Here is a 16039-nt window from a genome sequence, read left to right as displayed (position 1 = left end):
GCCGCAGCTTGTGTTACACATAGACATGATATTAACTTGTTAATCCCCCTAATCTCTCTGCCTAATCTCTCCCATCTATATAGTGCTAATCTTCCATTAACACTGCTGTTGTGCGCATATGCGGGGACGATACTCTTATGCGGCGACGGAAGCTCATTTCATGCTAATCTCTTTCCCTTATCTCTCTCCCTAATCTCCCCCATTAACACAACTGACGTGCTTGCGTGCGGGGATGGAATTCCTTTCCAGCTCAGACCCCGCCTGCTTGCCCTTTGCCACATATATAACCTGTTGTAACAGCTCTTGCTCTGTTCTTCCTGGTTCAGCAGTTCCACTGCTGGATTATTATTTTCTGCCAGAGGATGACCGCTTGTGTTACAATCGAAAAGAAGTGCCAATACAAAACTCTCGTCTATGTATCCTGTTAGCCATTAAATAACAGTATTCTTACAGCAGGTGATGATGCACCACAAATACTTTCCCAATGCATGACATGTGACTTGATGCAGAGGCGTTTCCATGTGGGCGGCTGCACCCAGAGGAAATACGGGCAAAGAGAGAAGAAAATCGTCAGGATGAATTTTCCACCAGCCACTCGGATGATAATTTAAAAGCACAGCCTCACAACACTTCCTCAATCAAAGAAGAGAGGGAAGATGTCAAAACCATTGCCGGTGGAATGGACTGCCCTCGCGGTGACTGCCCCTGGCAGGTATGGCGCTGGCTTTATATATCACGTGAGTTACTCACATTCAAAGATTTCAGAATATGTAGGGCACGTGGCATTACACTTCACGGAATGTCAGTTGTCTTGTCATTGTGTCCAGTTGCAACACTTTACGTGAGTACTTGATTCATCTAGCGTCCATTGAAGCTACGATGTGATTGAATATTCAGCTTCAAATCAGGATACTTAATCTGACTCATGTATGACCCCATGCCTTTCGATCGAGGTAAAAAAAATGTGACTGTCCATCAATCACAATAAATAATACACATAGGGTGAAAGGCAATCTTACATTTCGTGATGCCACCTCATTATTATAGTACAAGCTGTGGTGTAAATGTGCCGGTACACAATGGTACGCCATCCCGGCACAACTCAGAATGCCAAACATATAAACTGGCACTTGTCACAACAGTGCCTATCCCTATGTTATGATGTTTCTGCAGAGGGAAAACGACAGTTCACATGGGCTGCAGGACGAATATGTCATACTGGAACCTCTACACTTCCATATGAGAGCACCCCAATGTCTAAGCCGTGTAAGAAACGTTGCTTCATCTCATTTTCAGGCACTGGTAAAGCTGGAGAACAATTTATATTGCGGAGGGACAATCCTCAACTTGGAATGGATTTTGACTGCTGCTCACTGCCTTCCATTGAAACCCTGGAATGTTGTGGTTGGCAAGTATCGAACCTGAAATATCAATTATTATTCAGAGGGTTGCCACCTATCACACAGACCACGTCTGTACATGTCTCAGTCAGCCTAGATCTATCACAACGTTGTAGTTTAGCTGTAATGAATTCTGATACAATACCACAAGATCTTGGTACAAATCAATTCCTGCCACCTCAACGCAGATGCCTGGACTGCCCAGGTCATCTGCCATGACCTATCTATACTCTTTGGTTCTTTCGGTAAAGTCACGTAGGTATAAAAAAAAAATGTTAATCACGACGTTTCGATTACAACACAAGCAATCATAATCAGGTGGGAAAACCACAGTTAGAAAATGTATTTGCTGAAGTGGGAGAGAGAATTGCCATGGTAAGAGGTTATATAGATACGAAAGGGGGAGGAGCCAGGGGGGAGAGGGAGGGGTGGGGGGTGTGGGGTATGGCGAGCGCTGCGTGGTGTAGTAGTACCCGGCAGATATGATAGACGATAACCAATACAAAGGAGTTAGGGTTTTACCTGGTTAATAACATCCTTCCAATGATTGCTCAATTTGTATCCATCTTCTCGGTTGAAGTTATGTCTATGTTTATATATCTGGATGGCTTCATGAACAAAACCTTTGATAGTAGCCCGAAGGTTTGCAGAGTACCTTGGTCTCGGAAAAAAAACAATATCATGCGAGCCCACAGCGTTATAACAATGGTCAGCCACGGCAGAGGTATTGGTTCTGCCGTGTTTCAGATCTGCCTTGTGTTCGCGAATACGGTCCGAGATATGTAGTTTCGTTTCCACAAAGTAACGGCCACCACATGTGCAACTTAGTTTGTAGACTCCAGGATATTGCATGTCAGCAACTCTCTCTCCGACTTCAGCAAAAAAAAATTGCTGTGGTTTTCCCACCTGATGATTGCTTGTGTTGCAATCGAAACGTCGTGATTTAATTTATTTGATTTTATACCTACGTGACTTTACCGAAAGAACCGAAAGGTATGGATCCCTGCAGTCACGAAAACTTCAAATCTATAATGATCTATCCACTGCTGGAGTGCTCGGGCTGTCTGGGTCAAACCCAGAGAGTCTAAGAATTCATAGATCCAACTGCCATAACTGCATAATTGCATAACTGCATCACTGCTCACTACAAACAGCATTTCCTTGAGGTGAAATAGAGTCTTAAGGGGAGGCCCTTACATGTGAGCTGGGGAAAAACACATTCTATAAGAGACAATGACTGATGGTCGAAACTGATGATGGAGTGGAAACTAAAGGAAGGTTTCTACCTGTGCAGAGTGGCCACCACGAAGATGGAGCAATGCAAGAACAAGTTGGGTTTTTTAGCATCATGAGAATGAGGGATGGAAGTGAGTTGGGGAGACTCACCATAAGCAGATAGATCATCACATATGATTATATATTGTAATAATTGTAGTGATTATTGTAGAACATTGTAAGTGCAGTATTATTGTAGCAGTTATTTGCGATTGCAGTTTTAATGATACGTGTTAACACTGCCATGACAAAATGTGTGTTGCAATGGAAAATTGCTCACAGATATCATTGTTTACGGTGTAGAATATTCAGAGTCAGTATGGTTTCCTGATCAAATAAACAGTGAGGAAGTGCTATTCTTTTTATATCCCTGAGCCAGTGGTGAAATTCCACATTCCAATGTCATGGGTGATCCAGCCCATAAGACAACCACTGTTGACTTCCCCACAAAGTGACTACTTATGTTATCGGCCTCCGGAGGTGATGATGGGCCAAGTCAACCCCCAGTAGGATATTAATGTAGCTATTACAACTCTGCAATAAAGTTGTTCACAAATAAGATGCTGTGTCTGTGTTACAGGTGAGCACAACCTGGGTGTGACGGAGAGCTCCGAACAACACGTCCCAATTAAGAATATCGTAGTTCACAGCCGCTATGACCCAATCACCTTTGACAATGACATTGCGCTTCTTCAATTAGAGCGGCCCTTAAATTTCTCGAGGCTGGTGCTCCCGGCCTGCTTGCCTGAGCGAGACTTTGCTGACAAGGTTCTTGTGGAAGAACAGTCGCGGATTAGTGGATGGGGGAGCTTACACCACCGTGGTATCAAGGCAAGCACCACAGACATTTTTTTGAAATACATCATTCAATTAAACTCGATATTAATCGCACACATCACACTTAGCATTGACACTGCATTTTAAAAGTAATATAGTCGTTGTAGCTAGGGTTGCCACCTATCCGGGTTTGGCCAGGAAAGTTTGTGAATTGGCATCTATGTCCAGGTGGAAGGAATTAATTGAGATCTGGTCATGGTACTGTGTTGAACGTTGTTACAATTGTAAAGACGACTCCGACGCACTTGTCCTGGGAAGGTTTTCTTTATTCATGAGCAATGTGCTCACATTCGGACAGGCGGAGACCCCACTGCAGCAGCCCCGAGTCTGCCGCGTATCTCCCTTATATATGGTCCGAGGCCACGCCCCCATTCCCGAACCTTCTTGCTGGTTGTACACCGCTCGCTCTACCAGCTGACTCCACTGTCCTCCTACGTCACCTAGCCACGCTCCTATTCTCGATCATTCCTGTATCCACCAGTCCATTCGTACTGCAGGCTCACTCCCCTGTCATTAACTCCCGTGACCACTAGTCCACTCACACCGTAGGTTGACTCTACTGTCATTACACAATATACTGCATAGTTTTAATAGACCTAGGCTGAGAATATGTACGGGTTTGGTGTGTATAAAAAGGTGGCAACCCGAGCTATGGCTTGTAATACTGTACCAAGTTCCAGTAAAAATGTGTACTAAATAAAATGGTATCTTCTGAATAAAGGACACAGGGCACATTTATCGTTATAACTATGTGGAACTGGACTGCTGAAAGAGACTCAGGTCATAACCAAGTTATTAAATAATTATAATTGAAGGCCAGAGCTCAATAAGTGAGCGTTGAAAGTTGCTACCAGACACTCCGATACATGGAAGCCAAATAATCCTGAAGTGAGATAAAAAAAACAGATAAACGTTGGAGGCAAGGTCTAACTCTTGTTGAGGTGAGGGTTGGTGGATCTCACAAATGTTGCCAAAATCCTTTCCTCTAGGTAATAAGGCGCCATACCTTGGCTTTTCAGAAGGTGGTACAGAACATGTGGACTAATATGATCTATCCTCTTTGGTTATTTCGATAAAGTCACGTAGAAAGAAAATAAATTAAATAATAGAATACGACGTTTCGATTGCAACACACGCAACCTTCATCAGGTGAGAATGAGAAAACAAACATAGTAAACTTAGAAATATAATGCAATACAACACAGAGAGTCCACTAACACAACAGTCAACACCCTACCTGGTTGATTACGTTCTTCCAAAGATTTCTCAATTTGAGAGAGAGACAAAACACAGATACATAGACATACACACAAGCAGATAGAGACACACTCTATGTGTGTCTCAAAAGCCTAGTCTCAAAAGAAAGCTGTCTCTGGTGTGGACCAATCAGTTTAAAGGGCAATGCATATATTATCGGTGTTTTTTGTTTGCATTCTGACCACAAGCATTGTGGTTAATGCAGACATGATTCCTTGTAAAAGGTTTACGTTTGGTGTTTTAACATCTCAACACCTATTATTGGTTCTTTCGGTAAAGTCACGTAGAAGGGAAACAATAAAATAATACAAATATAAAACAATAAAATTCTCATGACGTTTAGACTACAACACAAGCAATCATCATCAGGTGTGAAAACCACAGCAAGAAAATTTAAAAAAGTGGCGTTTTTTTAACATTAGCACCACAGAGAGCGATTTGGCAGTTATTCAGATGGACGAGTCCATCTATAATCTTAGTTCTTTCGGTAAAGTCACGTTGAAGGGAAACAATAAAATAAAAAAATATATACAAAACAATAAAGGTTCTCACGACGTTTCGACCATAACACAAACGGTCGTCATCAGGTGTGTCGGTTTGCATAAATGTATTTATTTTTAAACGGTGTATTTATTTATTTAAAAAAACGTTAGCGCCACGCGCAGCGATTTAGCAGTTTATTCAGAAGGACTAGTCCATCTATGTTCTGAAAAGAGGAGGGGGGAGACGAAAAATTTATGTATGCTGTCTGAAAGCCACTGCAAGCGTGAACAATCAATTAAGACCTGAAATGGTTTATCAAATCTTTCCAATGATTGCTAAGCCAGAATTCATCTTCTCGGTTGAAATTGTCTCTGTGCTTGTATATGTGGATAGCCTCATGAACGAATCTCTCATGGTAGCCAGATGGCTTGCAAAGAACCTCTGTCTTGGAGAAGTCAATGTCATGTGAGCCTACTGAATTATAACAATGATCTGCCACGGCCGAGGTGTTGGTCCTACCGTGTTTAAGGTCTGCTTTGTGTTCATGAATGCAGTCCGAGACATGGCGTTTGGTTTCTCCAATGTAACTACTACCACAGATGCAACTTAGTTTGTAGACGCCAGGGTACTGTATGTCCGGAATCACATGTTTTACAGACGGAACCAGATCACGGATTTTATGTAATGTGTTGAAACGGACCTGGATCTTGTGTTTATTCAAGATTTTGGAGATCTTTTTTGTGATCCCCGCAATGTAGGGTAAAGTGATGTATTTGAAAGGCTCCTCAAGAGGGTCCTTCTTCATGGTTGGAGTGATAGCTTTGCGGATTGTGTAGTCGGAGTAACCATTAGCCTTAAGAGCTAGGTGTATGTGCTTGAGTTCACTGGCTATGTGTTCCTGGTCGGATATGCATTGGGCTCTATGGTGCAGAGTCATGATGAAGGAATTCTTCTGGGATGGATGGTGGTGGGAATCCGGTTTCAGGTAAGCATCTGTATGGGTAGCTTTCCTGTAGACAGAGTGGCTCATTGAACCATCAGGTCTCTTTTTTATTAGGACATCCAAAAAAGGTAGCTTGCCATCTTTTTCGACTTTCATAGTAAATCTGATGGCTGGGTGTATGGAATTGATGTGGTCGAGGAATTGGTCTAAAGCAGGCCAGCCATGTGGTCAGATGACAAAAGTGTCATCCACGTAACTCTCCCATAATGTTGGGCGCAGAGTGGCAGTCTGGATGGCGTCAGTCTCAAATTTCTCCATGAAAATGTTGGCTACAACCGGAGATAGGGGGGAGCCCATTGAGGTGCCCTCTGTTTGTTTGTAGAAAGTTCCATTCCAAGTGAAGTATGTATTGGTTAAGCAGTGTCTCACCACGGGGGGGTACCTCAGTCTTTAGTCCTTAATGAACCATGTCTTCAATGATTGCGATGGTGTCAGGTACAGGAACTTTGGTGAATAAGGAAACTACATCAAAACTGACAAACAGGTCGTCTGGGGACAGGGAAATACCCGTGATTGTCGATACCAGGTGAGTAGAATTTTGTACTGCAGAGGTGGTTTTTCCAGTGAAAAGCCGCAGGATTTCAGACAGAAAACGAGCCAGTTTGTAGGTGGGGGAGTTGATAGTAGAGACGGTGGGACGAAGAGGTGTATCTACTTCATGTATTTTTGGTAAGCTGTATAATCTTGGTGGCCTGGCAGCAGAAGGTTTCAACGAGAACTGCTTGGTTTGATCAATTTATGCGGTTGAATCAGAAATGATTTTGTTGGTTTGAATGACGAGGCTGTTGGTGGGATATTTTTATTTTTGTATAGCTGCCATTGTTGAGTAATTCTTGAATTTTGTTATATTCTATTTTATCCATGATGACAGTGGCATTGCTCTTGTCGGCTGAGAGGATGACAATGCCATCCCTCTTTTTAATTTCTATAATTCAAAACGTTCATCTTTGCTGAGGTTGTTAGCTGGCATCTTAACGTTTTTGAGGGTTGCAGCGATTTCAGGTCTTGCTACGTCTGCAGCGATGTGACCCCGGCCCTTGAGAGCCACGTCTACTTGGGCAATGATATCATTAACTGGTATGTGCTTAGGTGTGACTGCAAAGTTTAGCCCTTTAGCTAAAACGGATTTCAGACCATCGGAAATAGAACTGTTACTGCGATTAATTACGACTTTGTTAACGTCTAGCTTTTTGGTGTGTGGGGCCGGTCTTTTGTTGGAGAGGAGGTTAAATTTGGAAATCAGGTTGTCCTTACATTTGGTCGACATAGTGGCAGCTGAAGAGGCAGTCATATTGTCTACATGTTCCCAATCCGATGTGGACATTGTTGCCGTCAATGATAAGTGTGATTTGTAGAGTGTCTTGTCTAACTGATCTAGTTCGGTGCATATAAGTCTGATTTTCTCTGAGATAAGAGCTAAGCTAGTTCTGGAAAGAATCGTTTCGCATTAGAAGAAGTTACAGCAGCAGAGGTCAGTGTAAATGCGATTGGTATTACCCCAGAGTCGCGGCATCTCTTCAGAAAGGTGAGAGACTCGATCAGCTGAGCCTTCTTATCCCGGAGTTTGTTGAAGGATCTCAAAGTTATGTGGAAACCCTCCCCGTAGAGGCATTTAAATTTTAAATTAAAGCTTTTGTAACTGCAGGGATTCATATTCTTGGTTCTATTTTTCGATTTAAAGCTTTCGTGACTGCAAGGATTCATCTTCTTTGGTTCTTTCGGTAAAGTCACGTAGAATGAGAATAAAATAATAAATTGATAAATTAAATAACACAATATTCTCAAGACGTTTCAGCCACAACACAAGCGGCCTTCATCAGGTGAAGGGACGAGACTGTCTGAAGGACAGCGCTGGAGTGAAAAAGCCACGCTCAGATCGCGACCTTTAAGCTGTGTGAGAGGAAACAAAGCGCCTTGACAAAGGAATTAGCATAGAATTTAGCATTGAAATGGCTGAGTGATTAGCTTGTGACTGGTCACAGAAATGGCTATGTTAAAGTTAAAGCATACACATCCACAGAGGCACCCCTTGACAAAGGAATTAGCATAGAATTTAGCATTGAAATAGCTAAATTAAAGCATACACATCCGCAGAGGCACCCCTTGACAAAGGAATTAGCATAGAATTTAGCATTGAAATAGCTGAGTGATTAGCTTGTAACTGGTCACAGAAATAGCTATGTTAAAGTCAGAGCATACACATTCACAGAGGCACCTAGTACAAATCAAACAGGAGAATTTAGCATTGAAATAACTAGGCGAATTTAGCATTGAAATAACTGAGTGATTAGCTTGTGACTGGTCACAGAAATGGCTATGTTGAAGTCAAGGGCTACACATCTGAGCTATTCACAGTAACTGGGTATACGCTACAATATATAATACTACATAGTGAACCAATAAAAAACTAAAATATAAATAACCTCAATGTTATCAATAAACTCTATATATTCTCCAATCAGCTAAGCTACCAACAATAAGTCGTTATATATCACAATGCTATATGGCGAAAAAAATGGGTGGATTCCTACCCTCAACTTTAGCAACACGGATAGCTACGGGCCCCGTTCAGACGGACGAGTTCATCCATGGTCGGAACAGAGGAGGGGGAGAGAGACAGCTGCGAGGCGCTGTTATACTCCATGTTGTAAACCATACCATTAACCGTGGTGTGAGAGGTATTAAGAGTCAATGCCAGCGAAAGAGCTGCGGTCTGAAGGTCATCGTAAAATACAATTAATTAAGAACCGAAATAGTTTAAAACATCTTTCCAATGGTTACTAAGCCAGAATCCATCTTCTCGGTTGAAATTGTCTCTGTGCTTGTATATGTGAATGGCCTCATGAACGAATCTCTCATGGTAGCCGGTTGGTTTGCAAAGAACCTCCGTCTTGGAGAAGTCAATGTCATGTGAGCCCAATGAATTATAACAGTGATCTGCTACGGCAGAGGAGTTTGTTCTACCGTGTTTCAAGTCTGCTTTATGTTCGCGGATGCGGTCCGAGATATGTCGTTTGGTTTCTCCAATGTAGCTACTACCACAGAGGCACTTTAGTTTGTAAATGCCTGGGTACTGTATGTCTGGAACAGCATCTTTTACAGATGGAACTAGATCACGGATTTAATGTACTTTGTTGAATCGGACCTGGATCTTGTGTTTATTCAGGATTTTGGAGATCTTTTTAGTGACCCCTGCAATGTAGGGTAAGGTGATGGTTTTGAGTGGCTCCACAAGTGTATCCTTCTTCATGACTGGAGTGATGGCTTTGCGGATTGTGTAGTCGGAGTAACCATTAGCCCTGAGAGCATGGTGTACATGCTTGAGTTCACTGGTAATGTGTTCCTGGTCGGAAATGCATTGGGTTCTATGGTATAGAGTCCTGATGAGGGAGTTCTTCTGGGATGGATGGTGGTGGGAATCCAGTTTCAAGTAAGCATCTGTATGGGTAGCTTTCCTGTAGACAGAGTGGCTCATTGAACCATCATGTCTCCTATTAATGAAGACATCCAAAAAGGGTAGTTTGCCATCTTTTTCGACCTCCATGGTAAATCTGATGGCTGGGTGTATGGAATTGATGTGGTCGCGGAATTGGTCTAGAGCAGGCTGGCCATGTGGCCAGATGACAAAAGTGTCATTCTTGTACCTCTTCCATAAGGTCGGGCGTAGAGTGGCAGTCTGGATGGCGTCAGTTTCAAATTTTTCCATGAATACGTTGGCTACAACCGGAGATAGGGGGGAGCCCATTGGGGTGCCCTCAGTTTGCTTGTAGAAAGCTTAGTAACCATTGGAAAGATGTTTTAAACCATTTCCGTTCTTAATTAATCGTATTTTACGATGACCTTCAGACCGCAGCTCTTTCGCTGGCATTGACTCTTAATACCTCTCACACCACGGTTAATGGTATGGTTTACAACATGGAATATAACAGCGCCTCACAGCTGTCTCTCTCCCCCTCCTCTGTTCCGACCATGGATGAACTCGTCCGTCTGAACGGGGCCTGTAGCTATCCGTGTTGCTAAAGTTGAGGGTAAGAATCCACCCATTTTTTTCGCCATGTAGCATTGTGATATATAACGACTTATTGTTGGTAGCTTAGCTGATTGGAGAATATATAGAGTTTATTGATAACATTGAGGTAATTTATATTTTAGTTTTTTATTGGTTCACTATATAGTATTCATTATATATTGTAGTGTATACCCAGTTACTGTGAATAGCTCAGATGTGTAGGCCTTGACTTCAACATAGCCATTTCTGTGTCCAGTCACAAGCTAATCATTCAGTTATTTCAATGCTAAATTCGCCTAGTTATTTCAATGCTAAATTCTCCTGTTTGATTTGTACTAAATGCCTCTGTTAATGTGTATGCTCTGACTTTAACATAGCTATTTCTGTGACCAGTTACAAGCTAATCACTCAGCTATTTCAATGCTAAATTCTATGCTAATTCCTTTGTCAAGGGGTGCCTCTGCGGATGTGTATGCTTTAACTTTAACATAGCCATTTCTGTGACCAGTCACAAGCTAATCACTCAGCCATTTCAATGCTAAATTCTATGCTAATTCCTTTGTCAAGGCGCTTTGTTTCTTCTCACACAGCTTAAAGGTCGCGATCTGAGCGTGGCTTTTTCACTCCAGCGCTGTCCTCCAGACAGTCTCGTCCCTTCACCTGAAGGCCGCTTGTGTTGTGGCCGAAACGTCGTGAGAATATTGTGTTATTTTATTTTATCAATTTATTATTTTATTGTCATTCTACGTGACTTTACCGAAAGAACCAAAGAAGATGAATCCTTGCAGTCACGAAAGCTTTAAATCGAAAAATAGAACCAAGAATATGAATCCCTGCAGTCACGAAAGCTTTAATTTAAAATTTAAATGCCTCTACGGGGAGGGTTTCCACATAACTTTGAGATCCTTCAACAAACTCCGGGATAAGAAGGCTCAGCTGATCGAGTCTCTCACCTTTCTGAAGAGATGCCGCGACTCTGGGGTAATACCAATCGCATTTACACTGACCTCTGCTGCTGTAACTTCTTCTAATGTGAAACGAATTCTTTCCAGAACTAGCTTAGCTCTCATCTCAGAGGAAATCAGACTTATACGCACCGAACTAGATCAGTTAGACAAGACACTCTACAAATCACACTTATCATTGATGGCAACAATGTCCACATCGGATTGGGAACATGTAGACAATATGACTGCCTCTTCAGCTGCCACTATGTCGACCAAATGTAAGGACAACCTGATTTCCAAATTAAAACCTCCTCTCCAACAAAAGACCGGACCCACACACCAAAAAAGCTAGACGTTAACAAATTCGTAATTAATCGCAGTAACAGTTCTATTTCAGATGGTCTGAAATCCGTTTTAGCTAAAGGGCTAAACTTTGCAGTCACACCTAAACACATACCAGTTAATGATATCATTGCCCAAGCAGACGTGGCTTTCAAGGGCCTGGATCACATCGCTGCAGACGTAGCAAGATCTGAAATCGCTGCAACCCTCAAAAACGCTAAGATGCCAGCTAGCAACCTCAGCAAGGATGAGCGTTTGAATTATATAAATTAAAAAAGAGGGATGGCATTGTCATCCTCTCAGCCGCCAAGGGCAATGCCACTGTCATCATGGATAAAATAGAATATAACAAAATTCAAGAATTACTCAACAATGGCAGCTATACAAAAATAAAAATATCCCACCAACAGCCTCGTCATTCAAACCAACAAAATCATTTCTGATTCAACCGCATTAATTGATCAAACCAAGCAGTTCTCGTTGAAACCTTCTGCTGCCAAGCCACCAAGATTATGCGGCTTACCAAAAATACATAAAGCAGATACACCCCTTCGTCCCACCGTCTCTACTATCAGCTCCCCCACCTACAAACTGGCTCGTTTTCTGTCTGAAATCCTGCGGCCTTTCACTGGAAAAAACACCTCTGCAGTACAAAATTCTACTCACCTGGTATCGACAATCACGGGTATTTCCCTGTCCCCAGACGACCTGTTTGTCAGTTTTGATGTAGTTTCCTTATTCACCGAAGTTCCTGTACCTGACACCATCGCAATCATTGAAGACATGGTTCATTAAGGACTAAAGACTGAGGTACTCCCCCTGGTGAGACACTGCTTAACCAATACATACTTCACTTGGAATGGAACTTTCTACAAACAAACAGAGGGCACCCCAATGGGCACCCCCCTATCTCCGGTTGTAGCCAACATTTTCATGGAGAAATTTGAGACTGACGCCATCCAGACTGCCACTCTGTGCCCAACATTATGGAAGAGGTACGTGGATGACACTTTTGTCATTTGACCACATGGCAAGCCTGCTTTAGACCAATTCCTCGACCACATCAATTCCATACACCCAGCCATCAGATTTACCATGAAAGTCGAAAAAGATGGCAAGCTACCTTTTTTGGATGTCCTAATAAAAAAGAGACCTGATGGTTCAATGAGCCACTCTGTCTACAGAAAAAGCTACCCATACAGATGCTTACCTGAAACCGGATTCCCACCACCATCCATCCCAGACGAATTCCCTCATCAATACTCTGCACCATAGAGCCCAATGCATATCCGACCAGGAACACATAGCCAGTGAACTCAAGCACATACACCAAGCTCTTAAGGCTAATGGTTACTCCGACTACACAATCCGCAAAGCTATTACTCCATCCATGAAGAAGGACCCTCTTGAGGAGCCTTTGAAAACCATCACTTTACCCAACATTGCGGGGATCACGAAAAAAGATCTCCAAAATCTTGAATAAACACAAGATCCAGGTCCGATTCAAAACATTACATAAAATCCGTGATCTGGTTCCGTCTGTAAAAGATGTGATTCTGGACATACAGTACCCTGGCATCTACAAACTAAGTTGCCTTTGTGGTAGTAGTTACATTGGAGAAACCAAACGACATGTCTCGGACTGCATTCGTGAACACAAAGCAGACCTAAAACACGGTAGGACCAACACCTCGGCCGTGGCAGATCACTGGTATAATTCAGTAGGCTCACATGACATTGACTTATCCAAGACAGAGGTTCTTTGCAAGCAATCTGCCTACCATGAGAGATTCGTTCATGAGGCTATCCACATATACAAACACAGAGACAATTTCAACCGAGAAGATGGATTCTGGCTTAGCAATCATTGGAAGGATCTGATAAACCATTTCGGGTCTTAATTGATTGTTCACGCTTATGCTGGCTTTCAGACCACATCCATTATTTTCGTCTTCCTCCTCCTCTTTTCCGAACATAGATGGACTCATTATGAGACCTCCTTTGCCAGCAACAATATATAGTAATAGGTTTTACCCTTTTAACTGGCACAAAAACTGACACCTTTATTCAAGGGGTCATGTTTGCAATAACCACAAGACAAGCAGTCAAAATGCAAACGAAAGAGACAATTCTGATAATTTTTGTGGTCCACACCCGAGACGGGTGTGGACCACACCCGAGACGGGTGTGGACCCGAGACGGGTGTGGACCACACAAATTCAAGGACAGTGCATATTATTATCAGAGTTGTCTCTTTTGTTTGCATTTTGACTGTTTGTGTTGTGGTTATTGCAAACATGACGCCTTGAATAAAGGTGTCAGTTTTTGTGCCAATTAAAAGGGTAAAACCTATTACTATAGATGGACTCGTCCATCTGAATAACTGCCTAATCGCTCACCGTGGTGCTAACGTAAAAAAAAAAACACCACTTATTTCAAATTTTCTTGCTGTGGTTTTCACACCTGATGATGACTGCTTGTGTTGCAGTCGAAACATCGTGAGAATTTTATTGTTTTATATTTTTATTATTTTATTGTTTCCCTTCTACGTGAATTTACCGAAAGAACCAAGAATATGAATCCCTGCAGTCACGAAAGCTTTAAATCAAAATCTCAACACCTGTTTTGTTGCCAGAAAAAAGGGGAAAAACCTATTATCATAGTTATATTATTAATTGTGATTCAATAAGCATTTGAGTTGGATTCCCAACCCGGATTCCTTTCTGTATGGAGTTTGTATGTTCTTTCCCTGTTCCACATGGGTTTCCTCCAGGTTCTCCAATATCCTTCTATAGCAAAAAATTACATACAACATATGTGGTATTAACCAGCATTAACCAGTACTGCTGTGTCAACCTGGGAAGACCCTTCTGAAAACGCTTGAGGCTTTCCTGGGTAAACAAGCATAATAAATAATGATACTGTTGGATGATATGAATGTGATTTGCTTGACTACAGTGATGTCACTGGATGAATAAGTCACGATGTAACACGAATTTTGTCCCTGGGTAGTGTTATTTTTAATTGCTTATGCCTAAAAAGTATAGAAAATGGATATTAATCCCCACAAACTTTGCTTTTGTGACCGGGACTTCACGTGAAGAAATGACACAAATGCACACGTTTTCTCATTGAAAATAGGTAAATTTCAAAATATCACTGTCCTGGTCACAAAAGCAAAGTTTGTGGGGAATAATAGCCATTTTCTGTACTTTTAAGCCATAAGCAATAAGGAAATAACACTTATTACCCAGGAACTACATTGTTTTTTGTTACTCAGTGATAGGTGATACAGAAATACGAAGGTGATAATATTGACAATGGTGATTGTCATGTTTACCGTGGATATAAGGTTGTGGATAAGTGTTGTTTTTCCACAGATAATGGAATACTTTGCTATCTGTGAATTTGGTTTGCTCCCATGGAGTCCTCCTACCATCACGGATAACGTGCCTCCTCTAAAGTCAACAAGCGCCAGAAACAGACCCAACAAAGAGAGGGTTTAAAAAATATGAGAAATCGTTACGATGCGAATTGCCATGCACTTATCTTCCTGTAACTGTGCGTTTAGTTATAATTGGTGGTGTCAGCAGAGGGTTGCGTACATCCAGAGTTAGGTGTTAATAAGTGATGATCTCAGTCTCGATGCTAATATAGTATAGAGCATTCATTAACATTGCCGTGTGGGTCGTGGTATTGCTTGTGCACAGGCAACGGTGTTGCAGATAGCGGAGGTCCCCTTCGTCGATACGCTGCGATGCAAAGAGTCCAGCAGTAGCTTGGTGACGAAAAACATGTTCTGTGCCGGTTATTCCGACGGCACCAAGGACGCGTGCCAGCACGACAGTGGTGGACCACATGTCACCCTCTTCAAGGACACGTGGTTTGCAACAGGGATCATAAGCTGGGGCGAAGGTTGCGCCCGCAAAGGCAAATATGGCGTCTACACGCGGGTCTCCCGCTACCTTCTGTGGATGCACCAAGTTATGCAACGGGCTAGCGTCTACAAACTCGAGATCCCCACTCGAGGCATTCGATTCACACGCCACCCCCTGGCTTAACACGCGAGCAGAAGTGTTATATAATCTCTGTAATTTAATGGATTTCAATTACCATGAATAAAAGCACGCAACCCCCTGGCTTAACACGTGAGCAGAAGTGTTATATAATCTTTGTAATTTAATGGAATGTAATTACCGTGAATAATAAAAGCAGAGCACTAATGTTTACGACTGAGTTCCATCAATGTGACAGTGTGTTTTCAAAGGGAAAAATAACTTTTTTAATTGTTCTTTTGCACATGTTGCAAATCACTAAATAAGTTCAGCTTGTGACAGCTGAAAAGCTCTTTTTCATAAGCGACCTGGATGAAAATGATAACTCAGCGAAGTGGAACTGTATGGCAGCCAAATACTCAAACGCATGTTTCTAAATGTGGATGGAAAAACCGGAGGACACGGAGAAAAATCCACCCAATCACGGGGAG

At 42.2% G+C, this 16039-nt stretch overlaps 1 protein-coding gene across 6 annotated transcripts in view; it reads left to right on the top strand.

Annotated features, from left to right (window-relative positions):
• The window catches only part of LOC116943708 (coagulation factor X-like), a 43906-nt gene extending 28130 nt beyond the window's left edge, over window positions 1-15776 (top strand). For all 6 annotated transcript variants that reach the window (XM_076068189.1, XM_076068188.1, XM_076068187.1 and 3 more), the window contains 4 exons: window positions 510-712; window positions 1297-1408; window positions 3256-3506; window positions 15264-15776. In XM_076068189.1, the coding sequence (XP_075924304.1) occupies window positions 510-712; window positions 1297-1408; window positions 3256-3506; window positions 15264-15614 (917 nt within the window). In that variant the 3' untranslated portion in view covers window positions 15615-15776. The remainder of the gene's footprint in view (window positions 1-509; window positions 713-1296; window positions 1409-3255; window positions 3507-15263) is intronic.
• The last annotated feature ends 263 nt before the right edge of the window (window positions 15777-16039 follow it).

This window comes from Petromyzon marinus, chromosome 19, assembly GCF_048934315.1.
Source record: "Petromyzon marinus isolate PM22_M1 ecotype Great Lakes invasive population chromosome 19, UKy_Petmar_22M1.pri1.0, whole genome shotgun sequence".
Classification (NCBI taxonomy): Eukaryota; Metazoa; Chordata; class Hyperoartia; order Petromyzontiformes; family Petromyzontidae; genus Petromyzon; species Petromyzon marinus.
This window is presented reverse-complemented; position numbering and strand designations above follow the sequence as displayed.